Genomic DNA, 15,176 nt, shown 5'->3' on the forward strand with positions numbered 1-15,176 from the left:
TACGCCTGGAGAGGGCATGGAAACTCTGTGCCCTGGTATGTCATCCTGTGTATCTCTTCCATATGGCGGTTCCTCGGTTTATATCCTTTTTAATAAGCCAGTGACCTAGTAAGTAAAATGTTTCTCTGGGTTCTGTGAGTCACTCTAGCAAATTAATCAAATCCAAGGTGGGCGTTGTGGGAACCTCTGATTTATAGCAAATTGGTCAGATATACAGGTAACAACCTGGGCTCACTCTAAGCGTCTGAAGTGTATATATGTGTGTGTGCAGGGAGGCAATCTTGTGAGATCATACCCTGAACCTATGGAGGCTGATGCCATCTCCAAATGCATAGTGTCAGACCTGGGTTGAATTCTCAGGCACCTGCTGCTCTCCAGAAATTGCTTGGTGGTATGTGGCAAGTACTACCTCCCACCCCCCGCAATATTGAAATTGTGTCCAGGACCCAGAAAGTCTGTGTATATGCTTTTACTCTGTAATAATTACAGACAGGATTTGCTACCTGAGCACCAGCAGCGCCTGTTCCAGAGCTCAGGTGGGAGAGTTAATACTTGTGCAGACTCCCCAGGAAGAACTGGCTCAGGGGATGGACTGGCTGCTGCCCTCCCACCACAAGTGCCAGCACTGTTCCCTGGTGCGGCCAGTCCTCTGCTGCTTCTGCTACTACCTTTGCCACCACCCATCTCTAATCACCTTGGAGCCCTGAGGCATGCAGGTGCTCACCAGATCCCCAGGACACCTGGTCTCTTGGCTTGACTTTTGTGCCGCAGACCATGTTCATGGGCCCGAGTTTACTGTTGCCTACAGCCCGTATCTGCTCTGCTCACGTGCATGCTCCATTACCCCATCATGCCTCATTGACAAAGTACAAGTGCTGGGGCACCTGCGGGCTCAGTCAGTTAAGCCTCCAACCCTTGATTTTGGCTCAGGTCATGATCTAGTGGTTCATGAGATTGAGGCCCATGTAGGCTCTGTGATTATCTCTCTCTCTCTATATATATACCCCTCCCTCTCTCTCTCCCCAAATAAATAAGTAAACATTCAAAGCACAAGCGTAAAGATTAAATTATTAATAATTTCAAGACATTGCCTTTCTGATAGCAGAACGCAGGTCACACACACATGAAGCCCAGTTTGCCTACCTCTTAGGCTTTAAAGATGAATTATATCTGTCATCTTTGGAAGTATGTACCAGTAAACTCACAGGGTTGACTTTGCCTTGGTAACCAAATAACCAAGGTTGCTCAAAGAATTGCATCAAGGCTCCATTTTTCACCTTCTTTGTCTTACTCTCTTCCCCCTCTGAGGTCTCAGTTTTGCAGATTTTGGTCTAGGTTATTGACTAGCTCACAGAGAACTGACTAATGCCGGGTTTTGGTTTAGCACAACTGCTGGGATCTCAGAGCTCAGAGGGTCAAAGAGTAGCTCAGCAAGAGAATAATTATGGGGTCCTGAGTCCTGAGTGCCCTGGAGTGGAGGTGGAGGGAATGGGGGCACAGGCAGAGGACAGCGTGCCTGAAGTACTAGATTATAAATGGTAGGACACGAGTGTTCCTGTTTTATAGAATGTGGTGGAATAGATGATTGAATTTTTCATCCATAATTATAATTTTCAAATTGTTGAGAAACACTAGACAATTATTTCTAGTGCCATGCGAGTCATTGAAAACATAATAAATCTAGTCCTGGTTTTGTGTCAGAAGAGTTCTATTATTTTAGTGGTTGCTCACTTACAGTATCATATCTATATATCATGTATCTCGATGCTGTAAAAAATTTAAAAGCTTAAAAAAATGTTCATTATTTTGAGAGAGAGAGAGGGAGGGAATGAGTGGGGGAGAGGCAGAGAGAGAGGGAGACACAGAATCTGAAGCAGGCTCCAGGCTGTGAGCTGTCAGCACGGATCCTGACGCAGGGCTTGAACTCACGAACCGTGAGATCATGGCCTGAGCCGAAGTCAGATGCTTAACTGACCGAGTCACCCAGGCGCCCCAATACTATAAAAACTTTTAATTTCTTTAGAAATAAATTTTTATTTTCTAAGATTCCCTCCCCCTGCCAGTAAACTCATTTAACTGTTAAATTGTGTTACAGAAACCTGTGTTATCTGTTCTACAGCCCATTTATGAGTGAAAGGGTGTTACAAGTGATCAAAAAAAGACAATTTATGTGATACAGACAAACTTTATTTAACACTTCATGGACAGTCTCCATTTGGAGAATTGCCAAATGGGGTAGAAGGCAAGAAGCTTTTATAGAATAAAGAATAGAGAACTAGAGAGAGACAAATAAAAATATCTGATTGGTTGGAGCCAATAGTCATCTTTGTTGGGGGTGAGAAGGCCCCAGAGTGGCTTTGGTTTGGGGACTGGCTGACTGGATATACTGTGTTTCTGGTCAAGAGGACCATTTACAGAGACATGAAAATTATTTAAGTTTTGTTTTACTGACTAGGCACCCTGGGCAGGAGTAGATCCATGTTGGACCTAGAAATTTATTTCAGTACAAGTTTTCTTGGTCTGTGTTTCAAAGGCATTAACTCTTTTTGTTCCTATAACTTCTCACATCTTCAAGCGAAAAACTATAGGAAATCACTTGATTTCCTGTCTCCAGGAGGCCAATAGAAAATGGCTGCAATACTGGAGATGGTGCTATTCTACATTTGCCAGTTTCTAGGTTTCATCAGATGTGAAGAAAAAGGAACTGGCTCAGTCCTTTTCTGGCCCAACTCTTACCTACAGCTCCCCCTTGCCAGTCTCCACTCACCCATCAATACTTTGTTCTGGCAATGGGGTAAAAGTAGGAGTTAAAGATAAGATGGTGTTATACCAGCTCAGAAACTAGGAGCACAGTTAACCCTAATGCACTAGCACTATGATTTGTTCAGTCTGTTTCAGAAATCCATACCTGTGCCCAGGTGGGTGGAGAATGGTGAGAACAGAGGAAGCCCTGGCCAGAACCATTAGGCTGGCACAGGGAGGGGCAACTCACCGGCGCAAGGAATGCTCGGCAGACGTGTACCAAGGTAACCCTTCCTGTTGATTCCCTCACCTGCTAGTTTCTGTACCTGCCTTTATAATCCTCATGTGCTGCTTCCTGTCTGGTTGACATCTCTGGACATGATTTCTTGACCACCTAGACCTAGGGTATTCATCATCTCTCCCATTTTGCTGGAAAAGTAGCTCTAGCCCCTTCAGGCCAGCCTTCTTTCACTGCCCTAACATCCAAGGGTGACATTGATTGAATTGTGTAAGAGTATCCATCACGTCTATGGCTTGGATAGATTATAATGAGTTTTAAGTCTCTGTTTCATACCACACATATTATTAGGAATTTGAAAAGTGCTTAATTATCCATTAGTGAGTGGGCTTTGAAGGAGGGTAGAAAAGTATTATCAAATAAATGACAATGTTAGAATTGAAGCTTATTCAGAACAAAATTATTTTTGGTATTTTTTGAGCATATAAATGTCAATGAAACTAATGAGAAATAGCAAGAACTGCTGAAATAGCATAAATTCACATTTTTAGCTACTGCAGATAAAATGAAAATATTCTCTATGTGATTGGTCTATGTGAGAAAGTGTTTCACAGGACTATCAAAATTGTATCTTAGGATGTCATTTTGGATACTAAAATCCAAAGTTGTGGATTTTAAGTTGTGATTTAAATAATCTTGGGGCTTTGTTTGGACATGGCCTACAAACCTTTGGCGAACTAATTTCTGTATGACTCAAAGGATTTTTCCTAGCAGTGGAAACATCTATTTTAGCTTTTTAAAATAAACTCTTGTCACTCTGGATGTATTTGTAGCCCTAGCCAGTGAGTGAGCATGAGATTATTTCTGAAATTTTTATAGAACAGGGCGATTAAAGAAAAATCAAGATACTGGGTGTAATAACACAAGTCAACATAGTATGTAATTCAAGTCATGCTTGGAGAGTTGGATCCATCACAGGTGCCAATGGTCAGAACGAGACCAAGTGGAGAATTAAGGAATGTATTTAAAAATCTTGGACTATATAAATAATACATGTGAAGCGCCATATCCAAATCATGTATCATACCTAACATGGCATAAGCAAGTGTATCCTAGTGTAGTTACACAGGACTTTGCATTGTAACTTCAGAGAGTTGGTCAGGAAAGAGTAGTACCCAAGGACTCTGCAAATCAACATTGGAAACAGATGGTAGGAGCAGTTTGAACTTGAGCCAAGCTCTTTGGGTTACAAAGCACCTTTCAAATTCATTTTGCTATCCATAGAGAGAGATAAATCACACCTATTAACTTACCTAATTGTCCTTGGCTTGCAATGTGAGGTTCAGTCTTGTACTCCTTTAACTTTCATTTCATAACCATTTGAGACAGAAGACAGTATTTCACAAGATGCCTTGCAGTGGGCTAGTGACTTCTGTTCAATATCCTTATTACTTAGAAAATACCAGAATTCCCTTAATACCATTTATGTCAATTTGCTCAGCACATTGTTCTTTGTAGAACTGATGGCTTCCACTCCCCCTCCCCTACTTTTTTGAAGCCACCATTAATATACCGGGGAAACAGACTCGGTTTGAACAGTTATCAAAGGACAATTATGAAATGTAAATATGAAAGGCTGTAATATGATGCCACAAATTAAAAAAAAAAATTGTCCTCCCAAAACACTTAGAGCTTGGGTGCGACATGCCTGTTTCAGGAAATATTTTATAGGAGTATTTTATAAGAAATATTCTTGGAAAATCTAAACTACCTTTTCCTTTCCTCTTCTGCTTTTCCAGAGAGAACATTTTCCTCATATTATTTGCTGAAGCAATTCTCGATTACGAAAAAATGGGTCACTTGTGGAAGAAAGAAGTCCTTTTCTAGTTGGACAACTTGTTTAGAAATTGAAGTAAGAATATCTTACTCTTAATTGAGAGCAAGAATAGCACAAGTGTGCAGCACCTGGGTGGCTCAGTTGGTTCAGCGTCTGACTTGGGCTGGGGTCATGATCTCGTGGTCTATGACTTCAAGACCCGCGTCAGGCTCTGTGCTGACAGCTCCCAGCCTGGAGCCTGCTTCGGATTCTGTGTGTCCCCTTCTTTCTGTCCTTCCCATGCTCATGCTCTGTCTTTCTCTCTCTCTCAATAATAAATAAACGTTAAAAAAAAAAAAAAGAAAAAAAAAGAATAGTACAAGTGTGTCCAGTACAGAGTAGGGTCATGTTTGCCAAGACAGGAGATAGGTTATCTAATGAGAGATAAGGACTACCCAGGTTAATGTGCTGGCCAAAGGCTTAGAACGAAAAGATTGGGCCAAGACAGGACCTGGCACACTAAGTTTGAGAACATAGGCCCGGGGGCTTTATAAATTTTTTTTTAAGTTTTATTTATTTATTTTGAGAGAGAGAGAGAGAGAGCGAGCGCGAGCAAGCGCACAAGTGGGGGAGGGACAGAGGAAGAGGGAAAGAGAATCCTGAGCAGGCTCTGTACCATCGGCACAGAGCCTGATGCGAGGCCCAAACTCATGAACTGTGAGATGATGACCTGTGCCAAGATCAAGAGTTGTAAGCTTAACCAACTGCACCACCCAGGCACCCCTAGTCCAGGGGCTTTCCATGGAATATTGGTTACTGCCGAGGGGCACTGTTGCTCTAATATGGCCCTGATGCTCCTCAAGTAATGACATCCTGCCTGGACTAGTTCTTGGCCTTCCTGGTATTCAGAAGACCAGTATCTAAACGTCCATCTTTCTTGTTTCATTGCACGTTCCATTGTTGCAGACAGTTCATCTGGTGGTTTGGGGCATATGTCCTGAGAGTTGGAGGAATGGAACTCATATTTGTTGACTGACCTACTCTGGAGTGCTGCACACTGCAGCAGACAGTTGATATTCCCTAAGTCGTTAATTTTTTGATTGTAGAAATATTGCCGTTTCTTCAATATGTGAATACTGACTCAGACAATGTGTAACATTTCTTCAGTGTTTCAGATTAGAAATCTGAGAATTACTTAATTAGCTCAGCAAATATTTTTTTGGCTATCTACTGTGTTGGGCATTGGGTATAAAAAAGTGAACTGAAAGAGATGGTCACTTTATTCATGACACTTACAATCCAGGGAGACAGATTAACTTTAAATAAATAACCCCCTACAGATATATATAATTACAAATTAAATAGTAATTTATAGTAAATACTATTACAGAAAAAGTTTAGGGGAGTATGAAAGGCAATAATAGTGAAAGGGACATAATTTATTGTTTATTTATTTTTAATTATTCATTTATTTATTAATTAATTTAGATTGAGTAGTGAAGGAAAGCCTCTCATGAAGGTGACATTATTTATTTATTTATTTATTTATTTATTTATTTATTTATTTATTTATTTATTTATTTTTGAGACAACGTGAGAGACAGAGTGCAAGCAGTGGAGGGGCAGACAGAGGGAGACACAGAATACGAAGGGGGCTCCAGGCCCTGAGCCCTCAGCCCAGAGCATGACGCGGGGCTCGAACTCATGAACTGTGAGATCATGACCTGAGCCTAGGTTGGATGCTTAACGGACTGAGCCACCCAGGCGCCCCAAAAGTGACATGATTTAGATTCTAAATTTCTGTTAGATTTATAACTAATCTCTTGCTTCCATTTTCTTTTGCCTTTGCTCCATCTTGCAGATCATCTATTTAGACTTTTTTTTTAAATCTTACTTTAATTAAGGCATCTAAGAGTTTGAAGGGATATTTAGAGGTGATGTAGTATAAATTGCTGTTATTAGTCAAGGTGGATGAATCACTATTACAACCCCTAAATTTTAGTGGCCTAATACAATAAAGGCTTGTTTCTTGCAGGCTCACAGTGTAATGCAGTTTGGCAGGGGAGTGTCTCTATGTAGTCATTTAGTAGTTCAGGTCACTTCCATTTAGTGGGCCAGTTACCCCCTAGGTTTTCACCTCCTCCACTGGAACCATCTCAAATTTCCAAAAGGGAGAATTCGAATATCTAACTTGGATGAGATGCTTTCTTGGGTCCAAACAACTGAGCCATGAAGAGGGGCTGGTGAAGTACTTTAAACATGGGTACAGGGGTACCTGGGTGGCTCAGTCAGTTAAGCGTGTGACTTTGCTCAGGTCATGATCTTGTGGTTCATGAGTTCGAGCCCCAGCTTAGAGCTTGGAGCCTGCTTCAGATTCCGTGTCTTCCTCTCTGGCCCTCACCTGCTCACACTCTCTCTCTCTCTCAAAAGTAAACAAATATTTTAAAAAATGTGGCTGCAGTGGTCATTTTTTGAATTGGACCATTTACACAGAAGGGGAAATGAGCCGGGCAGATACCATCCAACCAGGTATTATTCATGCAGCCATTTTTACTTCATATGACAGATCACATATTTGAAGAAAATAGCCAGTCATCTTCTTTCTCATGAGCTTCATTCTTTTCTTTTCAGGGTAAACATTGTCTGTTTTCTGCAGCTTGTGCAATTCAGGTTATTTAAACTAGCTCATCAACTTCCCTCCTCACATTTCAATTGTGAACTTCCTTCAAATTTCCTCCCTCTAAGAAGGCGTCCTTAATTAACTCCAGTCCTTAATAATTATTCTTTAGTTCTCTGGGACGCCTGGGTGGTTCAGTTGGTTAAGTGTCTGACTTTGATTTTAGCTCAGATTGTGATCTCATGGTCATGGGATCCAGCCCCAGGTGGGGCTCCATGCTGACAGCATGGAGCCTGCTTGGGATTCTCTCTCCTTGTTTCTCTGCTCCTCCCTTGGGTGCATGTGCATGCATGTATGCATGCATGGTCTCTCTAGCTCTTTCTCAAAGTAAACATTTAATAATTATTCCCTCGTGCTCAATTGCTACATGACTTGATCCACCCAATCAAGTGACCCTTAACCTTGCTTGTACTTTTGCATAGTGTTAACCTTTAGCTCTTAAAATTCTATGTCTTGCCTTGCACCCTTCACAAAAAATAACTCAAAATGAATAATAGTTCTAAATGTAAAATGCAAGAGCACCTGGGTGGCTCATTTGGTTAAGCATCCAACATGTGATCTTAGCTCAGGTCTTGATCTCAGGGTCGTGAGTTCAAGCCATGCCTAACTTAGAGCTCACTTAATGACAAAAACAAATAAAACAAAATATAAAATGCAAAATTATAAAACTCCTAGAAGATAACGTAGGAGAATACCAAGCTGACTTTAGGTATAATGATGTTTTTAAAAATACAACACCAAAGGCATAAACCATGAAGTAAACAATTGAGAAAGTGGGTTGAATTAAAATTAAAAATTTCTTCTCTGTGAAAGACAATACCAAGAGAATTAGAAGACAAGCCACAGCCTGGGAGAAAATATTTGCAAAAGACACATCTGACACAAGACTGTTATCCAAAGTATACAAAGAACTCAATACTCAGCAGTGAAAAAGCAAACAACCCAATTAAAAACATGGGTCAGTGGTTTTAATATACCACTCACCACAGAAGATGTACAGATGGCAAATAAGCATATGGAAAGATGCTCCACATCATATGTCATTAGGGAAATGCAAATTAAAACAACAATGAGATATCACTACACACCTATGACAAGGCCCAAAATCCAGAACACTGATAACTCCAAATACTGGCAAAGATGTGGGGAGCAACAGGAAATATCATACATTGCTGATGGGAATGCAAAATGGCATAGCCAACACATTTTGGTGAATATCTTGCAAAACTAAACATACTCTTATCATATAATACAGCAATTGTGCTCCTTGGTACTTACCCAGAGGAGTTGAAGACTACGTCTGCACAAAAACCTGCACATGGATGTTTATAGAAGCTTTGTTTATAATTGCCAAAACTTGGAAGCAACCAAGATGTCCTTAAGTATGTGAATGGGTAAATAAACTATGGTACATCCACACAAGGGAAATGTTTAGTGCTAAGAAGAAATGAACTATCAAGCCATGAAAAAAACACGAAGAAAACTTAAATGCATATTACTAAGTGCAAGAAGCCACTGTGAAAAGGCTACATACTGTATAGTTCCAATTATAAGAAATTCCGAAAAAGGCAAAATATGGAGACAATAAAAAGATGAGTTGTTTCCAGGGGTAGGAGTAGGGAAACATGAATAGGCAGAGCACAGAAAATTTTTAGGACAGTGTAAATACTCTGTATGATATAATGATAGGTCATTATAGTCGTGTCTCAATCCACAGGATGTAAAACACCAAGAGTGAAGTGTAAAGTAAACTATAGACGTTGAGTAATTATGATACACCAATGTAATTTCCCCCTTGGTAAAAAACGTACCATTCTAGTGAGTGATATTGGTAATGGGCGAGGTTATGCAGATGTAGAGACAGGAAGTATATTGGAAATCTCTATACCTACCTCTCAATTTTGTGTTTGTGTGAGAGAGAGAGAGCAGGGAAGGGGCGGGGGGGGGGGGGGGGGGAGAGAGAGAGAGAGAGAGAGAGAGAGAGAGAGAGAGAGAGAATCCCAACAGGTTCTGCACTGACAGTATGGAGCCCAACATGGAGCTGGAACTCATGAACTGCAAGATCATGACCTGAGTTAAAATCAGGGTCAGACACTTAACCGATTGAACCATGCAGGCACCCTTCACTCTGAGTTATATTGATCAGAAAGGAGATCTGTTTTATTGAAGGGAAGAAATGTATTCACTTTAGTAGTTATTAGAAACAGAATATGTTAGATCAGTAAATTCAGGAGGGACATTGGAAGTAACAGACAAGATAAAGAGGATGAGGTTCTCTAATGTTTACATTCCTGTGACTCCAGTGCAGAGAGCCAAGAACAAAGCTGAAGTTTAGCCAGGAGGAGAAGGTCCAACTGTAATTGAACTCTGCAGGTGCTGTTCCCAGTTTTTGAAATTTCAGGATCCCCTCCTCAATCTCCTAAAACAACAACAACATGCAAATGAAGTAAATGGTAATTAGGTGTGACGTAACCTGTGTAATTAAGGCTGAAGCAACACGTGGTGTGGTTAGCTTCATTTGGAGAACCATCTGAGTGGTGATTTGGGAGGGGTATGTATCACAGCAAAGGAAGAGACCATGAGTATAAGTTTATACTAACTCCGTGAACTTAAGTGCTTTTTAGGTACTGTGGGCTTGTTAATATGCTACTGGACCTATTTGGTTAGTTTAAGGATAAACTGAAAAACATTAGTCCATGTGGCCGTGTCTGTTCCATCTGAAAACTGTAAGTGTGGGAGTGAACATTTTCTCCACGTTCAGCCCTGGGAGACCATGACACTTATCTTGTTGCTGGTTTTTATGAATGAAACGGGATTAATAGCTACCAATTATATGTAATTATTAATAGTATAATTATGGTTATTATAAAATATTGCTGTTATAGTTATTAATTCAGCTTTCCCCCTGTGTACTCCTGTCCCCAGTTTCTGTCAGGATGGCTGAGCCCATCAAGGGCTTGGGATAGGAAGGAAGAGAGTCAACATTCAGGGCTGCCTCTGGAACCCTTCTTCCATTGCAAACAAACCCCTCTATTGCCCCGGCTTTTCTTCATAATACTCCCTCCATTTTATGGCTTTAACTGAAATCTGAATCCCACAGATGACTAAAGAAAAGGCTGTGATGGTAAATGGGTGGATGCTGACCTGTTGTTCAGCTTTGTTTGTAGCCACTTCTAAACCGACGGTGGTCAAACCTTAGCAAGCCTCTGCACCACTTGGAGGGCTTCTTAAAACACAGATTTCTGAGCCCACTGCCAGCTTCTGATTCAGTAGATCTGGAGTGGAGGCTAGAGTTTGCATTTCTAACAAGTTCCTGGGTGGAGCTGGTGTAACTTATCTAGGAACTAGACTCTGAGAATCACCATTGGAAATCATTACTCCTTTATGCTGGTGAAAATGTTCCTCTTCCTTTGATACCTTTGACATTATGCCATGCACTCTCCAACTTGTAGTTGCTGTCTACTGACATTCCAGTCACCCCATACACACGCTCTCAGAAGATCTTATGGCACTATGAAATAATAGAAAAAGTAGGGGTGCTTGGGTGTCTCAATCGGTTAAGTGTCTGACACTTGATTTTGGCTCAGGTCATGATCTCATGGTTTGTGAGATTGAGCCCCGAGTCAGACTCCGTGCTGACAGCAAGGAGCCTGCTTGGGATTTTCTTTTTCTCTCTCTCTCTGCCTCTCTCCTGCTCTCTCTCTTTCTTTCAAAATAAATTTAAAAACTTTAAAAAAATGGAAAAAAATATATTGGTCTCTGCCCCTGGTTCCTGGCACAGGGCTCCTACAACCCTTGTGATTTCCTAAATGATAAGAACACAAGGAGCACCTCTTGCTCTAATATTTGTCTTTGACCTCCATCCCTGGCACAGGTCTCCTAAAACCCTTGTAAATTCCTAAAGAATAAGAGCACTGAGAACATTTTTTGTTCAATTAAGGTGACTCTGGGTGAGTTCCTGGATGGCTCCAAGATAGGCACTGGTCCCCAGAACAACCAATCCAAGATTAAAAGCTTAGAATTTTCAGGCCTACCCCACACTCTCCAGAGAGGGAAGAAGGGCTGGAAACAGAGTAAATAATTGATCATGCATACATGAGGAAGCATCCATAACATTCCAGTAGTGTTTGGGTTCAGGGAGCTTCTAGGTGGGGAACACATGAATACCAGGAGGATGACATACCTCAACTCCATGGGGACAGAGGCTTCTGCACCAGAAATGCTACCACACTTCACCCTATGTTTCTCTTCATCTGACTATTCATCTGTATCCTTTATCATATCCTTTAAGAAACTGACAAACCTAAGTGTTTCCCTGAGTTATGTGAGCTGCTGTAGCAAATGAATCAAACCCAAGTTGGGGGTCTTTGGAACCTCCAATCTATAGCCAGCTGGTCAGAAGTCCAGGTGATAACTTGGATTTACAACTGCATTTGATGTGTGTTTTGCATCGGGGGGGGGGGGGCAGTCTTGTGAGACTGAGGCCTTAACCTGTGGGATCTGACACTATATCTGGGTAGATAGTATCAGAACTGAGTTAAATTGTAAGATACCCAGCCTGTATCCCAGAGAATCGCTTGGTATGGGGAAAAGCCTCCACATATCTGGTAACCAGAAGTGACCACAAGTGAAGTGTTCTGGGTAAAAGTAAAGGAGACTCCTAGGAAAGAAACACACAGGGAAGAACTGGATTTTCCCCACAGAAGGAGGAAAACGAGTTTTCCTGTTATAGATGCCCAGTTCACTGTCTTCCCTGCTACTCCAGCTCCCGAGGTTTTCTGAGGAGTTTCAGCATCCAGGGGACCTTTTAGCATCCTAGCTTTCAGAATGTATTTACCTCCTCAGGTCCATAGATTTTCCCATTAACTCTTTTTTTTTTTTTTTTTTTTTTTTTAAAGTAGGCTCCATACCCAGGGCAGAGCCCAGTACGGGACTTGAACTCATGACCCTGAGATCAAGACTTGAGCTTAAGAGTCAGACACTTAAGTAACTGAGCCACCCAGGCACCCCAATTTTCCCCTCAACTCCTTTTTTTAAGTTTATTTATTTTGAGAGACAGAGTGAGAGAGCGCGAGACTGTGCGTGTGCAGGAGAGGGGCAGAGAGGGAGGGAGAAAGAATCCCAAGCAGGCTTTGCTCTGTCAGCTTGGAGCCCCTACTGGAGCTTGATCTCACAAACTGTGAGATCATGACCTGGCCCAAAATCAAGAGTCGGACTCTTAACTGACTGAACCACCCAGGTGCCCCTTCCCCAACTCTTAAATCTCATTTCCACTTGGAGAGTTACAGCTGAAGTTTATCATCACTCTGAGCTTCTCTACCACATACAATGTGAATTTTACTTTTTTTCTCTGTACCCCTAACATCTACTCTTAATTCTTGCATCTCTCTGCAACTCCACTGACTATTTGCAAGGAGAGCTTGATCCCCTTGATCCCTCTATTTAATTCATCTTTTATTCCCTGCTTGGCTTCTCACCCTTCTCTATACAGCTTGGAAACCACAGTTGATGATTAGAATTGCTCTCAGTTTATTTGCAGTCTTTCTACCACTCTTTCTAGTGACCAATGCTGTGTCATTGCTACAACCTGTCATTTCCATTTTTCAAGGTGCTGGCAGAGGTGATAAGATATAAACACACATAACTGCAATATGCAGTGGTATTCCATAACAATTATAAGCATAATACAGAAATCCGTGACCTTGTAAAGGTGGGAAAGAGCGCATCTAGTTAACAATGATCAGAAAAATCTTCAAGTCTATTATGGAAGATACAAATATGAGTAAAACACTATTAGAACCTAACACACTTTAAGCATAGGTATGGTAATTTATATTAATTTCAGTGATAGAACCTAGCAGTTCTTAGAAAGACAATTAATGAGTTGTATCTCCTGTAGTATGACTCTTTGTCCGTTATGCAGTGCGGTGTGAAAAACCTTAAGGGTGCTCAAGTGAATAAAGTTTAAAAAGCAATTTATCACCTCGTGTGTGGGTCAATACTCACACATATTTGTTGTATAAATATAGAAAAATCTGGGGAGGATAAATACTGTCTTGCTTTACCCCTCAGTATATTGTTGTCATTTGTGATTAGGTGAATGCTCCCCTTTACAATGTAAACTTTTCCAATAAAAACAAAAATATTATTTTGGAGAAGAAGGAAATTAACTTGCTTTTGGCAAAAAGTAGTAGAAATAATATGTCTTATATTTCCTGAGGACCTTCCATATGTCAGGCAAATGTTACTTTATTTATCTGTCACTGTCTCCCTGCAAGGCTGTAGTAGGTAGGTAATAGGGCACCTGGGTGGCTGGCTGTTAGTTTTGGCTCAGGTCATGATCTCATGATTCATGAGTTTGAGCCCTGCATTGGGCTCCGAGCTGGCAGTGCAGAGCCTGCTCGGGATTATTTCTCTCTCCCTCTCTCTGCCCTTCCCCTGCTTGCACTCCCTCTCAAAAATAAATGAATGAAACAAAACAAAAAGGGCTATAGTAGGTATTATCTTCATTTTTCAAATGGGACTGAAAGAAATTATTGTAGTTCATCAATTCTGAGATGACATTTTAAAAGAATACTTGAATGGGGGCACCTGGGTGGCTCAGTTGGTCGAGCATCTGACTCTTGATTTCTGCTCGGGTCATGATCCCAGGGTTGTGGGATGGAGCCCTGCTTCTGGCTCTGTCTGCAGTGTGCATGGAGCCTGCTTAGGATTCTCTCTCTTCCTTTGCCCCTCTCTTGCACTTGTGCTCTCTCTCTCTAAAATTAAAAAAAAAATTAAACATTAAAATTTTTTCTTAATTTTAAGAGAATATTTGAATGAATCTTACAATTGATGGTGTCTTAGATTTGATAAAATAAGCTGCACTATTATTAACACATATAATGTTCTCATTCATGGTTGAATTGGCTCTAATTCCTGTGCTTTTCCCCCCATTAAATTGCATTATTTCTTCTTTTTTTAAAGTTTTAATTTATTTTATTTAGTAATTTCTACCCCCAACATGGGCTCAAACTCATGATCTTGAGATTAAGAGTTGCATGCTCTTCTGATGGAGCCAGCCAGGTGCCCAACCGCATGCTTTTCTAATAAAAACAGACTTTTTGCTCCTTCTCCAGTTTTTCTTTTTCTCTCCCTCTTATACACACACGCACACACATTCCTTCCCCCTTTCTCTCTCACATGTCCTTACATCTCAGTCCAAGCTAAAAATATCCTGCTCGTAAGATGCTCTGCCTTATGTCAAGCCTTACGCTTATTTTGAGTTTAGCCATGATGAACTTCATCTGTCTAACTGATGTGCTTGTCTCCTTTCTCCTGCTAAATTACTCAGTTAATCTGTTTGGTTCAATTCCATCTTACCCACAACCCTTTAGAATCAGGTGCCTTGACAGTGGGGAAGAAGCTAATATCTCTTATAAATATGGTTAATTGGACAAATTAATTCTGGCTGATAAAATAAAGGTGTTTTTATTTTTCTTGGGCAAGGTAGCTGCCCTAGGCCAGTGCTTCTCAAACTGGGCACACCACCTTAAACACTTAGTCTACCATCTTGGAACATCAATTTTGGTTGAAGATTTGCTTGAAGGGGAAGTAGGACATTGAAAAATGTAAACCAAACTCTTTGAGGGCAGATTTTATCTTAAAGCAAATGTGAATTATCGAATAGAATGAAGTATCCATATGCATTTAAAAAAATTTTT

General features: G+C 40.9%; 1 protein-coding gene across 2 annotated transcripts in view; it reads left to right on the forward strand.

The window, feature by feature from the left end:
- Window positions 1-15,176, forward strand: part of RAB23 (RAB23, member RAS oncogene family) — a 90,827-nt gene that overhangs the window by 52,183 nt on the left and 23,468 nt on the right. For both annotated transcript variants that reach the window (XM_045057687.1, XR_006597855.1), the window contains exons 7-8: window positions 2,889-3,026; window positions 4,780-4,892. In XM_045057687.1, coding sequence (XP_044913622.1) covers window positions 2,889-3,026; window positions 4,780-4,892 — 251 coding nt within the window. The remainder of the gene's footprint in view (window positions 1-2,888; window positions 3,027-4,779; window positions 4,893-15,176) is intronic.

Source organism: Felis catus, chromosome B2 (assembly GCF_018350175.1).
Source record: "Felis catus isolate Fca126 chromosome B2, F.catus_Fca126_mat1.0, whole genome shotgun sequence".
Taxonomy (NCBI): Eukaryota; Metazoa; Chordata; class Mammalia; order Carnivora; family Felidae; genus Felis; species Felis catus.